At 44.0% G+C, this 20,637-nt stretch overlaps 1 protein-coding gene across 1 annotated transcript in view; it reads right to left on the minus strand.

Moving 5' to 3' along the window:
* CACNA1S (calcium voltage-gated channel subunit alpha1 S) overlaps positions 1–20,637 on the minus strand; it is a 1,485,309-nt gene that overhangs the window by 1,310,164 nt on the left and 154,508 nt on the right. Inside the window, exon 3 of the mRNA XM_073685020.1 lies at positions 5,803–5,908. Coding sequence (XP_073541121.1) covers positions 5,803–5,908 — 106 coding nt within the window. The remainder of the gene's footprint in view (positions 1–5,802; positions 5,909–20,637) is intronic.

A 20,637-nucleotide genomic window follows, 5' to 3' on the forward strand; every position in this document is an offset into this window, starting at 1 on the left:
CAAGCAAGTATCCAGTACCAGTCTGGAATCAAGTACCCACTCTCAAGCAGCCTGAATCCAGGGGTTGTTGGTCACATTGGGACCCGCGGCCTCAAGCAGGAGAAGGAGCTGGAGGAGTTCTATTGGTACGGACAGACTCGTACCATTAAGCTGAAGAATCATGGGGGAGGCGATGCCACACCTTTTGCCTTCATCAGCTTCCAGGAACCATGTTCGGATGCAATGGATATGAGTTTGGTTCTTGTAGATTACGTGAGGAGTTACCCAGGTCAAGCCGGGAACCAGGAGAAGGATGATCTTAAGTCTGTCACGTCTGAATAATTAAGATGGGGGAGGAATGTGATGACACAGCATTTATTATTAATTATGCCAGATGCATAATTTCAGTAGGCTCAGGGACATGAGCTATTGTTCATATGAGTGTCTACGTTGACACTTGAATTTATTTGTTTTTCTACTATGGGACAAGAAACTTAGGTAATTGTTCATATGAGCCTAAATGTTGGTTCTTGAATTGATTATTATGTTGCTATCCTTGGATGACAAGGACTATGGATAATTGAACAATTTATGTTTTCTAATATGTTTATTACCAATTGTACCAGGCCGTGCAGTTTGTTGACCTGCAAACATTTAAGGATAAACTATGCAAATTGATTAAATACTCAAACAATGAGAGTTGACTTCATCCCACCTTGCCCCTGGTGATGGCCTGAAGGACAGATGTGGGCATAAAAAGGGACCTTTTTCCTTCTGCAGAGAGACTCTACACAACAGCAGTCAGGACACCATGGTTCCAACTGGAGGGATACAGATTTGAGATACTCTACAGGAAGCCAGTTTAAGGGACCAAGGCCCCAGCTGGAGGAATATCGATCTGATCTATTTACCATCACTGAACCCATGGACACGTTTGGAGAAGCTAGGCTGGGACCATCCAGTCACCTGCCTCCATGGAGATGTTCGAAGAAGCTAACCTTTTCTCTGTGGGTACCCACCAAAAGCGGAGTGCCACTGGTGGGGGTATTTGTCCCTGGAAACCCCAAAGTCACAGCTGCTCTAATCCCAGTGTGCCAGTGGAAGGGTGAGACTCTGTAATCTTATGTACTTGCTGGGTGTTAGGGGGCCGGTTGCAAACAACTTTATTATAATGGAATGCAAACGACCCCGAGGTCCGCGATGCAGCCTGGTGGACTGCTGCCAAACACTTTCCGGGTGAAAAGGAAAGCAACCAACTTAAATGATAAACCCTTCCGTGTTACTGCACACTGGAACGGGTATAGCAATTCGCACTATCTCCGTTAGCAGCACGAGAGATATGCGGTGAAAAACTATCTGTAGTCCTGTTACAGCACAGAGACTACACTGGTGGCGCTTGGATGCGTGTGTGACTATGCCGACGGGTACACGTGCCTCCAGCCGGCGTGCTACCGGACTGAAGGGTATTACTCCACGTGGCTGACAGGCGATAGCCATGGATAGGACGTCTGCAGGCTGCTCGGGGTGTTAGGCGACCCATTTGGCAGAGCCAGACTGCTAGACGAAGCTACCTGCCTATTTCCACTAGCCTGCCTATTTCCACTACACCTGCCTATGGAAACTACGTGGAACACAGTCGTCCACACAACAGCATCACTTGCTCAATGATCAGAGCACGCCGCCATGTTTGTGGGCGGGCCTTTTAAAGACTAAGCCCTGCCCACCGTCGCACCATTGGAGATGCCACCCGTGGACCAATCAGGCAGTGCCAGGTCACCGGGTCAGGTGGTTGCCAAACCACCAATCACGGTCTGCCAGGTCACGGGCATGCTCAGTGCAGCGAATCCTGGTCTTAGACTCCAAGAGCCCTGTCTTCCTCCGCAACCTATGCTTAACATTGCTAGGTACAAATACCTAAGAGACTATCTGTACATCTTGTGGACTAGCTAGGCATTGGGGTTGATGATGATGCTGAGCAGCATCAGCCACAGCTGGACCGGAATGGGCAACCACAGAAGGTTCTAGACCCATTTCAAATCCAGCAACAGCCTGACGCCTAACACTGGGACTGTTCTATATGTTATTGTTTGTCGGTGGTTCAATAAAGTATTGCCACACTGTTTTACCCTCAGCCTGTGTTGTATGAGTAGTAATCTGACCATGGGAAAGGAGTACGGGCGTTCATTGGGATGAGACCTGGTCCATGTGGTCTTTCTAAAGACAGCCTGCCAGTGGACAAGAGCACCCACTGACCCTCTTGTATCCACAGCACCACAGGTGATTTTACGCTGTGTAAAAAAAGAAGCACAGTAGGCATGGAATTTCTATTAATCCCATCCACTCTTCTTGTACTGTATAATGCAGAATTTTGGAAGCAGCAAATGCTGCATCCAGAATGCTAGTATTCCTGATCGTGATTGTAGTCTAAGGGTACATTCTCACGATCAGTGTTTATTCAGGTTTTCACGAAGCTGAATTTCCACATGAATCCCGTATTTCATAGAATAATAGAATTTTAGAGTTGGAAGGGACCTCCTGTGTCATCTGGTCCAACCCCCTGCTCAATGCAGGATTCACTAAACCATCTCAGGCAGATGTCTGTCAAGCCTCTGTTTGAAGACGTCCATTGAAGGGGAACTCACCACCTCTCGTGGCAGCCTGTTCCACTCATTGATCACCCTCACTATCAAAAAGTTTTTTCTAATATCTAATCTGTATTTTCTCCCTTTCAGTTTCATTGCTTCTCGTGTTTCAATGTGCGAATGAGAATAAAACTGTTCCCTCTACAGTGTGACAATCGGTGTAATGGAAGTTGGGTTTGAAGACAGCTGTGATTTGTCAAAATTCTATTAGACACCCCCATTACTAACCCGGTAATACAAAATAAAATAACAGCAAAAAACCACTTTATTTGAATAAAGACTCCGCAAACTATCCCTCGTTCACCAATTTATTGAAGGGAAAAAAAAAACTTCCAATGCAGGTCCACCATAATCCTATGAATCCAAAGTAGTCCAGAAAAGGTTACCTGAAAGATATAGAAAGAAAGAAATAAAAACAACGAATAGCTCCTCATTCACAAATTTATTACCCAAAAAGTTGACAACAGGTCTGATGTAGTCCACGTTCCTCGATTTAGCCTCTGGCGCCTTTTAATAGCAGTAAAGTGACAGCTACAGTATTCACAGCTGGGGAGTGATGTCAAGCTCATCATCATTGCCTGGTCTCGCTGAGAACGAGACTCGGTGGCTCTGATGATCGTTGTAAAACTACCCGGCGCCTGTGAATAGCAGGAACTTTACTGCAATTCACAGGCGCCAGAGACAGAATCGAGGAACGTGGACTACATCAGACCTGCATGGCAATATTTTGGGTAATAAATTTGTGAACGAGAGTGTACTTGTTTTTATTTTTGTCTTTTTATGTCTTTCAGGTATAATTTTCTAGACTACTTTGGATTCGTTGGCATATGGCGGACCTGAATGTTTATTTTTTTATTCTTTTCAATAAATTGGTGATGGAGGAATAATGTGGGGGAGTCTTCATTCAAATAAAGTGTTTTTTTTCGGTGTGTATTTTTAACCGCAGGATGCACATTCAATTGAAATGTATTGCTGCGCAGAGACCAGCTCTCTGCACAGCAATACCAATGCCAGCCGTCGGCCAATCAGAAGCTAGCAGCTGACATCTGTGCATGGCAGTGATGCCGGGACACCAATGTCAGCTGCTAGTGTTTGAGACCACTGTTCTACACTATGTTTTAAATAAACAGTCAGGATTTTTTCCTGATGGAGAAGTTTGTTTAACTCTGAAACGCATAGATTAATAAAACTGCTCTTTGTTCAACACCATCATCGCCATTGTATATCTTCTTGACCAGCAGTGCTGCAGAATTATCCATGTATTATCCCTTTCTACAATTGCATTTACTGCTGATTTATTCCAGCATACAGAGCAGCAGCATCTGGTATCTATAAGTGCATAGGAGTTGTGCCTGATACAACCCAGCCAAATGAGCAACACCATGCTATGTACAATGTTTATTGCCCGCGTCATGCCCTATTGTGTGCTTTTTATCACTTTTTAGCTGTACTACTAGTCAGGGAGTTCTGGTTACTGACTGTAGACTATAAGATGAGTGTAAATTTTAGCAAGGGGTTATCTTATTAAAAAGTACATCTTATAGTAAGAAAAATATGCTAACTCTAATTTACTATCGGTCGGGGTTAATAAGCTTCATTCTAATTGGTTTGACGGACTGTAAGGTTAGGTGCCGACAACCATTTTCTCCCCATCCAAGAAAATAGTCTTAATCAGACTCTGAGTTTGTATAGAGTTTGATTAGAGTGGGATCCATTTACCATCACTGAACCTATGGAGACATTTGTAGAAGCCAGGTTGGGACCATCCGGTTACCTGGCCCCATGGAGATGTTCGGAGAAGCCAGGTTGGGACCATCGGGTCACCTGGCCCCATGGAGACGTTCGGAGAAGGTAACCTCTTCTCTGTGGGTGCCCATCAAAAGCGGAGTGCCACTGGTGGGGGTAGTGGTCCTTGGAAGCTCCGAGGTCGCAGCTATTCTAATCCGGGTGAGCCAGTGAAAGGGTGAGACTCTGTAATTTCCACCATCTTACGTACTTGCTGGGATTGTTTTATATGTTATTGTATGTCGATGGTTCAATAAAGTATTGCCACAGTGTCTTACCCTCACCCTATGTTGTCTGGGTAGTATTCTGCCCATGGGAAAAGAGTATGGGTGTTCAGTGGGATGAGCCACGGTGCATGCGGTCTTTCTAAAGACTGCCTAGCCAGCGGATGAGAGCACCCACTGACCCTCTTGTCTACACAGCACCACAGGTGATTTTAAGCTGCGTAAAAAAGAAGCTCAGTGGGCTTGGGATTTCTCTTAATCTCATCCACTCTGCTTGTACTATATAATGCAGCGTTTTGGATGCAGAAAAAATATGCTGCATCCAGAACACTAGTATTCCTGATCGTAAGCATGCAGTCTAAGGGTACATTCAGATCAGTGTTTGTTCAAGCTTTCATGCAGCTGAATTTCCACATGAATCCCGCATCATCATCTCATTTGCGTTTTTTCCTTGAGATTTTGTACTTCTGTGCTTTTGACCAGTGCATTTTGTCTCTCTTTGGTATGTTAGATTAGATGTGCAAAAACATAGATGGGTAGATAGATAGATATGGGGTAGATAGATATATGTACAGATAGATAGGTCCGAGGAAAAAACTCAGACAAAACCACGGATAGCACTAGTCCGATTTATATGGTCGTCTACACTAGCCCTAAATAAAAGTGATGTCAGATGTAGTGAGGAAGGTTGCAGCCTCATATTTTTTTACAACAAAACTAGAAGTTCCTTGCAGAGGGAATGCCTGATTATCTCTCACAGTGGAAACATTCAAACATAAAATGAAAACTCATTTCTACAGGAAAGCCTGCAATAACCATGCTGCCACCTCATCACCACCAGAGCTGCTCTATCCCCCCAACCTACTGTCTTTCCCTATTACGGTGTTCATTGTAAGGCAGCGAGGGCATGGTCCTCTCCCCCTCTGTACCTGTCTTACAGTTGGTTTACTTTTTTATGTAACATGTATCTAATATATACTGTAAGTAACGCAAGTTAAGTAAGTTTCCACATCTTCAACACCTTGGAATAAAATGGTACATTAAAAATAAATAATATTATTCAAACTTTCCATGTAGATTCATGGAAATCAATTTATCACTTGCACAAAAAAAACAAACGAACAAAGGTACATTATACATTACAAAAAAAAAACACACAAAAGCATCATTACCAGCACCACATTGGTTGAATTAGTATCATCTTCTGGCATTGGTAAAAAGATTGCTAGTGCCACACAATTTGCAAAAATTGTAAGAAGAATAATAATTTCAAATGGTCTAGAGTCAAAGAAGTCAAAGGAAATAAGTTATTGAATATGTAAATAGAAATATAAATTTACAACCTACAAAAGAACAACAAAGACAATTCCCTATATTATAGGAAGTACAGAATAATATTGGTTGTAGGTAGGAAGCATAGAATACTATCATTTGTTTACAGTGTGTAATTTTAATTACATAGAAATATCTAAATTGTAAATGTAGCATAACGGATATATGTGGATATTGCATCTCTGGCATTTATAATACTCATACGAATGGAAAAAAACTATTATCTAGCGTATTATTCAAAATTCATGTTCATAAGGTTTACTTTGGCTTCAGAAAATCTTCTGTAAGGGCAGAAAAATAAAATTAGCTCTTTTTTCATTTTTTTAAAATTCATCAATGTTTGTTCATTCTGTTGGCCTCATAAAGATTTTTTTTTTAAGCTCACTGACCCTTTCTTAGTATTGTAGCATTTTCCCTAATACATACAGTCTTTGTAGGAAACTTACAGACTAATTTACAATATGCCGTAATTTTCTAGTAACCTTGCCTAAAACATCATTAACATGAGACTCAGCATCCATTGATGGTGCCTTTTCGTGTCTGAAGAATAATCTTTTTTGGAATCTATCTGTGCTAGAACAATGACAGGTGAACAGTCTTGGATTAGGAAGGAGTTGACTCTTATTTCAAGGAGTTTGCCAACTACTGGAGATCCCCAGATTAATTACTTCAGGGCCCCATTTAAAATTAAAACAGTGGGTACTCACTTCCCACACAGGCACCATTCTAGCTATATCGTTGCTACTATTCCCAGGGGTCACATGACATTGTAATGTCACCGGTCTACTGTAGTCAATCTGCGTCTGCTTGGCTGCAGACATTATTGTTCTACATAGTAACATAGTAACGTAGGTTAAATAAAAACCTAGGTCCATCAAGTTCAACCTTTCTCCCCCAATTGTACTCTGAAAACTAACATACTAACTTACTGGGACTTGGCCTCACAAATGTATTATTACCATTTTTATTATTACTACACTATTACAATTAAAAATGAACCAGTTTATAATTTTTTAATTGGTTTTATATTTTGTATTACTCTTATGGTATTACTAAAATCCCTGTACCTAAATCTGTTGATCCAGAAGAAGGCAAAAAAAAACAGGACACATTCAGTCAATTTGCATCACGGAGAAAAATTCCTTCTTGACCCCGAGAAAAGGTGATCAGTCCTAGAACCCTGGATCAAATGTACTACTATAGGTGTAACATTTTGTCTAATTTAACTGTAACCCATAATGTTACCGGTATCGAGGAAATCATCCTGCCTTTTTTGAAAGCTGTTATAGTGTCTGCCATTATTACCTCTTGTGGTAGGGAATTCCATAGCCTGACTGCTCTGACTGTAAAAAATCCTTTCCTATTTAGCTGCCTGAATCGCCTTTCTTCCACCTGTAATAAGTGCCCCCTGGTCCTCAGTATGGTCTTTGGAAAGAATAAGTCATGTGCTAGTCCTTTGTACTGACCATACATATATTTATACATGTAAATGAGATCCCCTCTGATGGTCATTTTTCTAAGCTAAACAAGCTCAACTTTTTCAGCCTCTCATCATATGAGAGGCCTTCCATCCCTTGTAATAATCTAGCTGCCCGCCTTTGAACTGACTCTAACTTCTGAATATCCTTTTTAATATATGGAGGCCAAAACTGGATCCCATATTCCAGATGTGGCCTCATCAGTGATTTATAAAGGGGTAACAATATGTTGGGATTGCGGGATTTTATTTCTCTTTTTATACATCCTAAAATCGTGTTTGTTTTTGCAGCTGCTGCTTGACATTGAGTACTGCTGCTCAGCTTACTTGTTACCAGAATACTCAAATCCTTCTCCTGTTCTGTAGTCCCGAGTATACTCCCATTTAATGTATATGTAGCAATATTATTACTCCGTCCTATGTGCATTACTCTGTATGTATCTACATTAATCTTCATCTGCCAAGTGTTTGCCCATTCAGTCATCTTATCCAGATCGTTCTGCAATATCGTAATGTCAAGATCAGATTTTAATATCCCACATAGTTTGGTATCGTCAGAAAAAACTGACACTTTACTCACAATCCCATCCTCCAGGTCACTAATAAAGAGGTTAAAAAGGATCGGTCCTAGCACAGATCCCTATTGCACCCCACTGTTGACTATGTTCCATTTAGAGAATGTGCCATTTTTGACAACCCTTTGTTTCCTATCATTTTGCCAATTCCTTACCCTTCTACATATAGTTCCCCCAAGTCCTTGCTTCTGTAGCTTCAGTATAAGGCTGTTATGTGGTACAGTATCAAATACCTTTGCAAAGTTTAGATAAATCACATCAGCTGCATTACCAACATCCAGATTTGCACTTACCTCCTCATAGAACCCCAACATGTTGGTTAAACACAATCTATTTTTCATGAATCCAAGCTGAATATAATTTATTATATTATTCTCTGCGATATAACTGTGCAGGTCATCTCTTATGATGCCCTCAAAAACTTTGCACACTACTGATGTCAGACTTACCAGACAGTAGTTACCTGGATCCACCTTCTTACCTTTCTTAAATATCAGTACCACGTTGGCTATCCTCCAATCCTGTGGCACTAACCCTGCTACAAGAGAGTCTAAGAATATGATATACAGTGGTTTGTCAATTACTGAGCTCAACTCCCTCAGTATCTGTGGATGAATACCATCTGGTCCAGGGGATTTGTCAATATTTAATTTGCTCAGACGCAGGCGTACTTCTTTTTGTGTTAAACTAGTTATATTAGGAGGTGAACTTTGATTTTTGCCCTGTTGAAAGATTCCTGGAACAGACTGTTTGTTGGTGAACACGGATGAAAAGTGTCTGTTTAATATCTCAGCCTTTTCTTTGTCCTCTATAATTATCTTGTTATTATCGTCTTTTAAAGGGCCGATACCATCTGATTTACTCTTTTTGTCAGAGCATGCATCAGCTCTGAATATTGATGAGCTACAGCTGATCAAACACCACTGATTGTCTGACACAACAATGCCATGTGACCCTTGGAAATAGTGGTGATGTCTAAATGGGGCCCTGAAGTGAATTAGCTGGGGTTGCTCAATAATAAATAACCAATTTTAAAGGTTATCTGCCAGTAACATTTGTCCTAGGCTAACAAACGTAGTGCAGGATAGGGCAGTGTTAAACACTCCCATGCATACCTATTTTGCCACTATCTTGTGTCCCTTTGTGCAGACATTTGTACATTAATCATATGCAAAATAGACTCAGAAGTGCACAGGTGGTTGTATTGATGCACATCCAGTCCTTGACTTCTCTATACTTCTTTCTGTGGGCTAAGCCATATGTTACTTGTTTAACAGTGAAGAGTAGAGGTGACATTTTGCAGCAGAGTCTTTGTCTCCACTATCAATAAGGTAGCGGATGGCGGCACTGGCAAGGAGAAACTAGGAGAAACCAAGAACTGTAAGTGCAATGATAAGTCCACTAGTGCTCTTAAGCCTTATTTTCATATGAATAAAGCACAAATTTAGAATAACAGGACACCAGATATTAGCAAAAAAGGGTCCCCAAAGAAATGTTTTACACTGTTGTATCCTGCACTACCTTTGCTAGCCAAAAGAAAATGTTACTGACAGACTCCTTTTAAAATGGTATGTCCTACATTGGTGAGAAGAGAGTTCTAGTATCCAAAATTGTTTCTTATTACCCTGCAAATAACAGCACAATTTCTGCCAACCTAATTAAAGAAGATTCAGGCTGTATGCCTGAGTTCTTCTGGCAAAGGATGTGGATATTCTGAGCAGCAATCAAATAACACCATAGGGGAGGGGGCAGCAGGGCCTGGACGAGGGGTAGGCAGCGCAGGCACCTGCCTAGGGAGCTACCTCCTGCCTCCCCAAAGGGGGTGCACTTTAGGGGGAAAAAGTGACATTGCTGAATGCCTGCAGCCTTTTTTGGCCACATGCATTCAGCAAAGTGATAGCCGGGGTGCAGGCACAGTGAGCAGTGTCATTCATTGACAATGATCTGCCTTCTGTCTGCCTGCGCTCCAGCCGTGGCTCCTTTCCCACACTCAATTATATTCACATCTGTCAGACCCAAATACAATGGATTTGAACGCCGCCCAGGAGAGTAGCAGAGGAGCTGGAATTATCTCCTGGCTCTGCAGGAACTCAAGGTAAAAACAGACCACTTCCAACTTGCGCCCTATTGGAGACGACGCACACAGGGGACATCGCATGGCCATCTAGCACCCACTGCTGCCCCAGACAGAAGAGGAGACGGCGGAGGCTGCACTGGATGGGAGCCAGGATGAGGTGAATATCAGCTGTTTTTTATTTATGTTATATTAGTTTGACAATGAATTGGGGCATAATAAGATGGGCTGGCTGTGAGGACATAGGTGGGGCTGGCTGTAGAGACATACATGAGGCTGGCTGTGGTGTCATAGCTCACTGTGGAGCCTATTTAAGGCTGGCTGTGTGGAGATATGTGGGGCTGGCTCTGGGGACATACATGAGTCTGGCTGTGGGAACACACGTGGGGCTGACTGTGCGGAAAAACATGGGGTTGGCTGTGGGACTGACTGTGGAGACATAAGTGAGGATGGCTGTGTTGCTGACTGTGGGAGCATACGTGGGGCAAGCTGTGGGGACCTAACAAGAGGAGCTGTAGGGGACATCATATTATATGGGAGACTGTGGGGAGAATTATACTGAGAGCTGTGGGTGAAATTATCCCTGGGATATGGGGACATACTATATACGATATGTTGGGAATCATCATAAAGTATAGGGATTTGTGGAGGACATTATACTGGAGGCTGTGGAGACATCATACTGTAAAGCGGGCTGTGGTGACAATATTGTATAGGGGGCTGTGGTGTACATCATACTATATATTGGTGGCTGTAGTGGACATAGTGCATGGGAGGCTGTGGTGTACATCATAGTGTATATTGGGAGGCTGTTGTGGATATCATAATGTTTGGGCTGCTATGGTGACCATCAAACCGTGTAGGGGAATAGTGTGAGGAGGGGGTACAGTTTGGAGAGTAGAATGAGGTAGGCTGTATGAGGGCATAGTGTGAAAAGGGAGCACAAAATGGATATGGAGAGGACCAATGTGAAATGGGGGCACAATATGGAGAGAGGTTACCATGACAGTGTGGAGATAAGAAACAAGAGTGGCGAGGGGAAACTCATGGTATAGGCCATGGTTCATAATGGGTGGATGGTGTGGCAGTTTTGTCTGCTAATGGAAGACAGTGCGGTGGTTATAGATCATTAAGGCGGACAGTATGGAGGCTATATAAAGTGAGTAAAATAACTATTTGATATACTGCCAAGTTTGCAAGTTTTCCCACCTACATAGAATAGAGAGGTCTGTAATTTTTATTGTAGGTACGCTTCACCTGTAAGAGACAGAATCTAAAAATAAAAAACAAAAAACACATTATATGATTTTTAAATAATTAAATTGCATTATATTGCATTAAATAAGTATTTCATCACCTACCAACCAGCAAGAATTCTGGTATTCACAGACCTGTTAGTCTTTAAGAAACTCTCCTACTCTGCACTCATTACTTGTTGTGACAGTGTCACTGGTTTTATATGTGAGGGGAGGTATGTGTCACTCAGGATGCTCTCGTGTGAACTAAGACCTACTTTATTTTTCTGCCAGCGTGTTACAGTCATATGAAAAAGTTTGGGCACCCCTATTAATCTTAAGCTTAATGTTCTATAAAAATTGGTGTTTTTGCAACAGCTATTTCAGTTTGATATATGTAATAACTGTTGGATACAGTAATGTTTCTGCCTTGAAATGAGGTTCATTGTACTAACAGAAAATGTGCAATCTGCATTCAAACAAAATTTGACAGGTGCATAAGTATGGGCACCTCACCAGAAAAGTGACATTAATAGTTAGTAGATCCTCCTTTTGCAAAAATAACAGCCTCTAGTCGCTTCCTGTAGCTTTTAATGATTTCCTGGATCCTGGATGAAGGTATTTTTGACTATTCCTCTTTACAAAACAATTCCAGTTCAGTTAAGTTTGATGGTCGCCGAGCATGGACAGCCCTCTTCAAATGATCCCACAGATGTTCAATGATATTCAGGTCTGGGGACTGGGATGGCCATTCCATAACATTGTAATTGTTCCTCTGCATGAATGCCTGAGTAGATTTGGAGCGGTGTTTTGGATCATTGTCTTGCTGAAAGATCCATCCACTTTGTAACTTCAACTTTATCACTGATTCTTGAACACTATTGTCAAGAATCTGCTGATACTGAGTGGAATCCATGCGTCCCTCAACTTTAACAAGATTCCCAGTGCCAGCATTGACCACACAGCCCCAAAGCATGATGGAACCTCCACCAAATTTTACTGTGGGTAGCAAGTGTTTTTCTTGGAATGCTGTGTTTTTTTTGCCACCATGCATAACGCCTTTTTGTATGACCAAATAACTCAATCTTGATTTCATCAGTCCACAGGACCTTCTTCCAAAAAGAAATTGGCTTCTCCAAATGTGCTTTTGCATACCTCAGCCAACTCTGTTTGTGGCGTGCTTGCAGAAACGGCTTCTTTCGCATCACTCTCCCATACAGCTTCTCCTTGTGCAAAGTGCCTTGTATAGTTGACCGATGCACAGTGACACCATCTGCAGCAAGTTGATGCTGCAGCTCTCTGGAGGTGGTCTGAGGATTGTCCTTGACTGATCTCACCATTCTTCTTCTCTGCCTTTCTGATGTTTTTCTTGGCCTGCCACTTCTGGCCTTAACAAGAACTGTCCCTGTGTTCTTCCATTTCCTTACTATGTTCCTCACAGTGGAAACTGACAGGTTAAATCTATGAGACAGCTTTTTGTATGTTTCCCCTGAACAACTATGTTGAATAATCTTTGTTTTCAGATCATTTGACAGTTGTTTTGAGGAGCACATGATGCCACTCTTCAGAGGAGATTCAAACAGGAGAACAACTTGCAAGTGGCCACTTTAAGTAGCTTTTCTCATGATTGCATACACCTGGCTATAAAGTTCAAAGCTCCATGAGGTTACAAAACCAAAAAAAGTGCTTTAGTAAGTCAGTAAAAAGTAGGCAGGAGTATTTAAAACAAGAAAATGATAAGGGTGCCCATACTTATGCACCTTTCAAATTTTGTTTGAATACAGATTGCACATTTTCTGTTAGTACAATAAACCTCATTTCAAGGCAGAAACATTACTGTGTCCAACAGTTATTACATATATCAAACTGAAATAACTGTTGCAAAAACACCAATTTTTATAAAACATTAAGCTTAAGATTAATAGGGGTGCCCAAACTTTTTCATATGACTGTATATGCTGGTAGGTTTACTCTGTTAAAGGGTGTGCGGTTTTATGGGAATGGCAAAGAGGGCGGGACGCCATTCCCCCTACCTCCCCTCAGGGTGTGGCTGAGCAATGTGTTAAAGCTCAGTCCTTTTTTTTTTCTCTGGAGTGTGGTCTGGAGAGGGAAGTCTCCAGACAGTATTGTGGAAGCTGCAGAGCTTGTTACCTGGATTTTACCTGTGCAGTTTATGCTACCGAGAGCGGACGGAACCCGCTCACCTATGGACTGAGCTATACTTAGTTTTGTTTTCCCGTTTAACCCAGAGGGGCTTGTTTATTTTTCCTGCGGAACCCTGCATGAGTTTATGCCAGATAATAAACCAGCAGAAAGGTAACCTGAGAACGTGTGTCCTGAGTCTGCCTCTGGGAGAGCCAAGCGAGTCGTCTTGCCACACTGTATTAATTGCACCTGTTTGAACTCGTTACCTGTATAAAAGACACCTGTCCACACATTCAATCAATCACACTCCAACCTCTCCACTATGGCCAAGACGAAACAGCTGTCTTGTCACGCTAGGTATGGGGTGAACCCAGCGTATAATGACAGGAAAAGGGGAGGGAGCCCTACAACTAGGGAAAGGGAGAGTGGAGACCCCTAAACAGATCTAACGACAAACCCTGACTCCGCTATAGACCCTAAATAGGCTCTTCACCTATCGCCGAGCAGGAAACCTGACCCTAGCTGACCCTAAGGCTAGGCCCTAGGTAGGGAGCGGGAGGGGTGAGCACTAAGTCAGCCCCACTACAAACTAAAGTACACTCGGGGAAACAAACAGGGAAATACACTTCGCTCCAAGATGACACCGGAGAAAGCACGGCAACAATCCACACAGGAACTCCAAGGTAATTTTAGTCGACTACTAGAATCCTGGGCCTGAATAGGTATAACACGCTATCACCAGCAACTCTCTGATGATCTTAGTGTATTTAAGGACACAGCAAGGAAGTAATAATTAACAGCAGAAAGGTGAGGATACCTCAGGGTCCTAAAGGGAAAGGTATAATCCCCAAGCAAGGTGAGGATCACTGCTGGGTCGTAAAGAGTGAGGAATCATAAAAAAATCAGAGAGATGTTTGTAAGGTCAAACGTAGTGACCTTCTACAGCCAGATACCGTATGACTATCAACCCTGACACACTCGCGGCATGTCTAAGGACACCCGTTGACCTTGTAGACCTGCACAAGGGTGGGATGCTCTACAGGACAATATGCAAGCAGCTTGCTGAGAAGACAACAACTGTTGGCACAATTATTAGAAAACGGAAGAAACACTGTTATTATTAGAAAATGGAAGAAATGACAGTCGATCTTCCTCGGTCTGGGTCTCCATGTAATATCTCAACTCGCGGGCTAAGGATAATTCTGAGAGAGGTCAGGAATCAGCCCAGAACTACATAGGAGGACCTAATCAATGACGTGAAGAGAGCTGGGACCACAGTCTTAAAAATTACCATTAGTAACACACTATGCTGTCATGGAATAAAATGCTGCAGAGCACGCAAGATTCCCCTGCTCATGCCAGCACATGTCCATGCCCATTTGAAGTTTGCCACTGACCATTTGGATGATTCAGAGGAGGCATGGGTCATATGGTCAGATGTAACGAAAATAGAACGTATTGGTATCAACTCCACTCACCGTGTTTGGAGGAAGAAGAAATACAATTCCAAGAACACAGTCTCAACTGTAAACATGGTGGGGGAAACATCATACTTTGGGGGTGCTTTTCTGCGAAAGGAATAGGGCAACTGCAGCATATTGAAGGGGGGATGAATGGGGTCATGTGTTGCAAGATTTTGGCCATCAACCCCCTTTCCTCAGTAAGAGCGTAGAAGATGGGTCATTGTTGGGTCTTCCAGCATGACAATGATCAGAAACACACAGCCAGGGCAACTAAGGAGTGGCTAGTTAAGAAGCATTTCAAGGTCCTGGAGTAGCCTAGTCAGTCTCCAGACCTGAACCCATTAGAAAATCTTTGGAGGGAGCTGAAACTCAATGTTGCCCAGCGACAGCCCGGAAACCTGAAGGATCTGGAGAAGATCTATATGGAGGAGTGGGCCAAAATCCCTGCTGCAGTGTGTGCAAACTTGGTCAAGAACTACAGGAAATGTCTGACATCTGTAATTGCAAACCAAGGTTTCTGTACCAAATATTAAGTTCTGTTTTTCTATTGAACCAAATACTTACTTCATGCAATAAAGTGCAAATTAATTGTGTAAAAATGATACAATGTGATTTTCTTTTTTTTTTCAAGATTCTGTCTCTCACAGTTGAAGTGTACCTATGATAAAAATTACAGATCTCTCCATTCTTTATAGGTGAGAAAAATTGCAAAATCGGCAGTGTATCACATATTTATTTTCCCCACTGCACCATTGGAGGCTTATTTAGGGCAAAGTATGGATTGATATTTTTATGCAGCAGGCATTATAATAACGCTCTTATTTTTAAGGGCCCTGTGTTAAAATGTGCTGCAGAAGACTGGAGAGAAGAGCTGTGGATGTGACAAATCACCATGGTGTCAGGACAAGATGGAGATGAAATTAAAAGGAAAAATGCAGCACTATCAGAGAGGTGCTCGAGTAGGGTTCAAACCCAATCAATATGAGAAAAGCCTTGGCTCTCAATGTATTTGAAATGAAATCATTTTTTTAATAAGTTCAAATGCAGTCCAGATAACAAACGTTTCGGCCTACATGGCCTTCATCAGTGTAATCCGACCGCTGTGTAGATCAGGAATGGGGAGGGGGAGAGCTTGACTCAGTGTCACAGTAGGTGAGGACCAGTTGAGGCTGTATCACCTGTAAAGAGGGTATGGGGCTGGAACGCAGTATCCACTGCTGGTTCTTGTATCTGCCCTCAGTGGATACTTTGGTCCAGCCCAATTTCCCTTTCTTAGAATTTTTTTAATTGGTACATATGCAAATTGTCTCTTCAGAGAGGAAGAGAACTAGAATGCTAGTGCCACCTATTGGATGTAGCAATCCTAAAAGTCAATAATGACCTGTTAATGAGCCTTATCACATGACTGAGGATAAAAGCCAAGACCAGAGACTCAATTTGCAGACACTGTGTTTCTTTTTTTAAACCATTCAGGTTAGTAATAAACAACTCAATATAAGCTCATCAACTTGTCGTTGTCGTTGTTTCAAACTCTCATCATCATGGTTCATATTTATTCTCGTATAACAAACCAAAGGTATACACAGAAAAGACATCCTAAATTTTCTAGGAAAAAAAAGACCCTTTACCTAAACATCAATAAAACTCAGTGATATTTGATAAGGTGCTGACATTTTTTTAAACTTCCAAATACCCTCTGCATCAGAACCACCACCGCCTTTGCTGTCTAATTTATAAATCAAAAATAACCTAGAAAGGATCAGACTGACAAACTTATTCACAGATAGTTGCTTCTCTTTGAAAAGTCCTAAATTCCTCACATCCCACAAACTCTGCATCACACATGCCATAATTAGCCATAATACTCATAATTATAACTTATAATTAGCCATAATAAAATAATATATTTTTCACACGACCACACACACCAATTCCAAACATCGCAACACGCCAATCAATAAAACTCACTCTCGCTAACTCTTTACACAAACCTCCTACACTCAGTCCCACATAGTAAACCACACAGTCTCACATCCACCACATCCTTCTCTCGGACACACATCCGTTCTGGTCAGACCTCTTCTCTTCTGAACCTGTCTCACAGGCAAAATATTGTGCAAGGACATCTATATAATATCCCTTTGTCTATTAGACATCCCATGCATTCCCAAACTCTTCCATGCTACCGAAACTTCATTCCCTCTCAACTCCACAATATTACACTCCATCTCATTCTTACATATTATTTTCATCACATTCTTAGCCATTCTAAAATCATTCATCAGCACACTAAGTAAATCGTGCTTCCTCACAAACTTTTCAATCACCTGAACACCAGACCGAACACTTGAAAGTGTGGCACCCCAGGAGTCCGGTTGCCCCAGTGGCATTGCCTCCCTCACAAGAGGTAATGCCATGCCTGGAAGCAAGCGGGGGTCCCCTAGTCAGGTATACTAAACATGCAACACTTTCCTGGCTCCAGACCAGCAAGAGGAGCCACTCCCCTTGGCAACTGGGATCTGGGGGCGGGGTTAGTAAGTCTTAGCGTGAGGAGTTGAAGAGAGGATGTCGAGGAGAGAGGAGCTGGGGACTGGAGCTGCGCGGCAGCTCACCCCAGAAGTACCGCACAGAAGAACCGGACACCGGAGTCCGAGGCTGTGGGGCACTGAAGGCCCAGCCGCAGAAACCGGAGGGCAGAAGCCTGCAGGTCTCCTGGCCCCATCAGACGCCCTGAGGCTCAGCAGCACCGTAGGGTCCAGCACCGCCACGTGGAAGTGAGGCCCAAGCGGCCTGCCATACGGGTGAGCACAGAAACTTTACACTTAGGGACGAGGGACACCGCACAGCTACAAGCAGCAGGGCCAAAGAGTTTAGTGGAAAGGGAAGGCCTCAAACTTCACCTGGCAAGGAGGATTCTTTACTTGCTTCCAGGCTGCCCGGACTTCCACTTCTAGCCAGTACCCTAGTCCCGGCTTGTCTAATCACCACCAGTAAAGACCCTGGGACTGCACATCCTTGTCTCTGTGTTTCTTGCTGCACCATCAACCCCTGCACTACAACGCCCAGCACAACCTGCAACATCTTCGACACTGCACTGCCCTGGAGCTAGCTCTTCCTGTGGAGAGCTGACGCGCCCCCTGGGCCTGTGCTGTGCAGGGGGATACCCGGAGCCGGATCGCTGGGGGTTGTAGTCTCCGTGTGGCGGTGACCCGGTCCGTGCCCAGGGTGGTCAAACCAGTGGCAGTCTATTTGTATTGTAATAAGTGTCCGACTACGCCACCCATGGATTGCGGTCAGTGGGGACCGCCGCTGCGCTGCAGACCGCTGAGGCTGATATTGTTTGCGCAGCTGAGTATGGGATGACTCCCCACGGGAGAAGGATTGCCTCAGGGCAGCTAATGTGGATGATGGTGGTGATGGTGTGAGTGTCCCAGTACTGATGGTGCTGGTGCGGCGAGGAACCACAGAGACGTGCAGTTGCAGTTTTCAATGCTTTACTCACAGTTCTTTATCAGGTCACTTGTGCGCAGTTAGGACCGCCCGAGTCATGCTGCGTCCACCAGGTGAGGGACTCGGTCAACTCCCAGGCAATTCCGGTGTGTGGTTCAGAGCTCCCTTCTCTTTCCTTTCTCTGGCCGTCCCCACCAGTGACCCACCTTTGTCCAGCTTCCTCGGACCTTCTGTTGGCGAAACCTCTCTCCGGTTTCCCTGACCCTATACGGTATGCCTTTCTGGTGGATGTAGTGAGGGGTCGCACCAAGATGTGGTAACAACCTCCGGTCTTTGGCTGAGGAATCTGTTGCCTCCACCAATTTGGGTTCCGGTACCCTGTTCTGCCAACCCTTCACCCTGTATCTCCTCTGGGCATATGGGGTTCCTTCTGTCCTCGTGTCTCTGGGCCTTTCTCTGTGTTCCTTGCTTCCTTTTTCCTCTGTTCCAGTTCCTTTCCTACTTTCTTTTCTGTTCCTTCTTCTCTCTCTCCCTCTCAGGCTCCAGCCTCCTGACAAGGCCTGCCTGCAGAGCAGAGCCCATGCAGGGGCTCTGCTTCCTGTCTTCTCCTCAGACTGTCTCCACTGAACTGAACCCTGATCTAAGATGGTGCCCACCTTTTATACCTCCTTCTGACACCCGAGCCCAGGTGACTTGCAACCAATGGGCTCCTGCCTATGCCCAGAGACCCACCCCTATCTGCTCCTACATCACTGGGTTTTCCTTTCCCCGCCCCACTCCAGCCAGGGACAGAAGCTGTCGTGCCTGCACTTCTGTGGGAGCACCGTTGAGCTGTCCCTCGGAAATGGGGTGTGTGTGGTGCATGCAGCTAAACGAGTCCTGGTCCACACTCCATCCTTACCCGGGAGTGGAATATCACACCTCTGGTCTGAGGTGCAATACCCCTGTAGCAGCCGAGCCCTCGGGGTGCTACAGAGCCACACCATTCCTGCTGCAGTAACATCAGCTTCAGAGGACTGCTCTGCAGCGGCGGCTCCCTTTAGCATTCCACAGGTGGCGGCCCGAACTCTATAAACATTATAAATCCCCTATCCATAAACCCCTTTTATTGACCGCCCTGGGGCACGGACCGGGTCACCGCTACTGTGACATTCCCTCAGCATCTACCGGCCCGGCACCGGGTACCCCACAGCCCAGGGGGCGCGTCAAAAGCAACAGGCACTCTGGCATCCCTCTTTCTCCAACATAATCCATACAACATCCAACCAGCTGAATAACTTGCCATACATGCTCCCTTATTCTCTTTATTCAACAACATAACTACCATTTTGAGACAGTATACTGAAGCCCCAGAAAAATCACAATGTTTGGAAAGGCCAGGACACCATGGTTACAAGCCTTGAAAAGAGTTTCTCTCTTAAGTTTCTCAATTTTGCTGCTCCAGAAAAAGTAAAAACTAACTTCTCCACTCTATTGTTTTTACCATAGGATGGTGGAAAAACTGTTTCAATAAAAAGCAAAATCGAAAGAATCACCGCTTTTATGATCAAAATCTTACCACTCTGGGTAAAGTCTCTCAGACGCCAAAAATTTAACTTACATTCTATGTGCAATCCACACTCCTCCCAGCTCTCCTTACTAGTGATGAGGGAGCATACTCGCAAGTACTCGGTACCTCCACCAGCCTGTCTTCCACACAGTCAAGTCTCAGTAGCCGTGAGTCTGGACCGCATATTCCTCACCCTGATCCTCCTTCCTCCCACCATGCAGAGTGCCCGGAGACAACTGATCCCACACTTGGACACTCTGAAGAGCTGTTCACTTTTCCAATTATAGATTCGGGCCTCTCGCCCGGACCACTTGAAGTAGGGCAAGAGGAGATCGCATGTAACAATGCCCAAATATTTGAGCAGCCACGGTCACACGAAGGTGACGCTGGCAAAGTGTTACAAGAGGTGGACGATGATGAGACACAATTGCCAGAAAGTCAGGAGGAGGATGAGGGTGCGGAAGTGAAAGACGAGGCGGTGGATGATATAGTAACTGACCCAACCTGGCAGGAGGACATGCAGAGCGAGGACAGCTGTACACAGGGGGAGGGAGGCAGAGCACCCCAACAGGCAGGAATAAGCAGTGTGGTGGCCGCAGACAGAAGACAGCCATTCCCCGTAACACCAACACGAAGGAAGTTGCCAGTACAACTGTTAGGTCTTCCCGAGTCTGGTTGTTTTTAAAGACTCTGCCGATAACCCCAAA

The sequence above is a fragment of the Phyllobates terribilis genome, unplaced genomic scaffold (genome assembly GCF_046119375.1).
Source record: "Phyllobates terribilis strain yellow unplaced genomic scaffold, ASM4611937v1 Scaffold_1__5_contigs__length_1240528914, whole genome shotgun sequence".
NCBI classification, from domain to species: Eukaryota; Metazoa; Chordata; class Amphibia; order Anura; family Dendrobatidae; genus Phyllobates; species Phyllobates terribilis.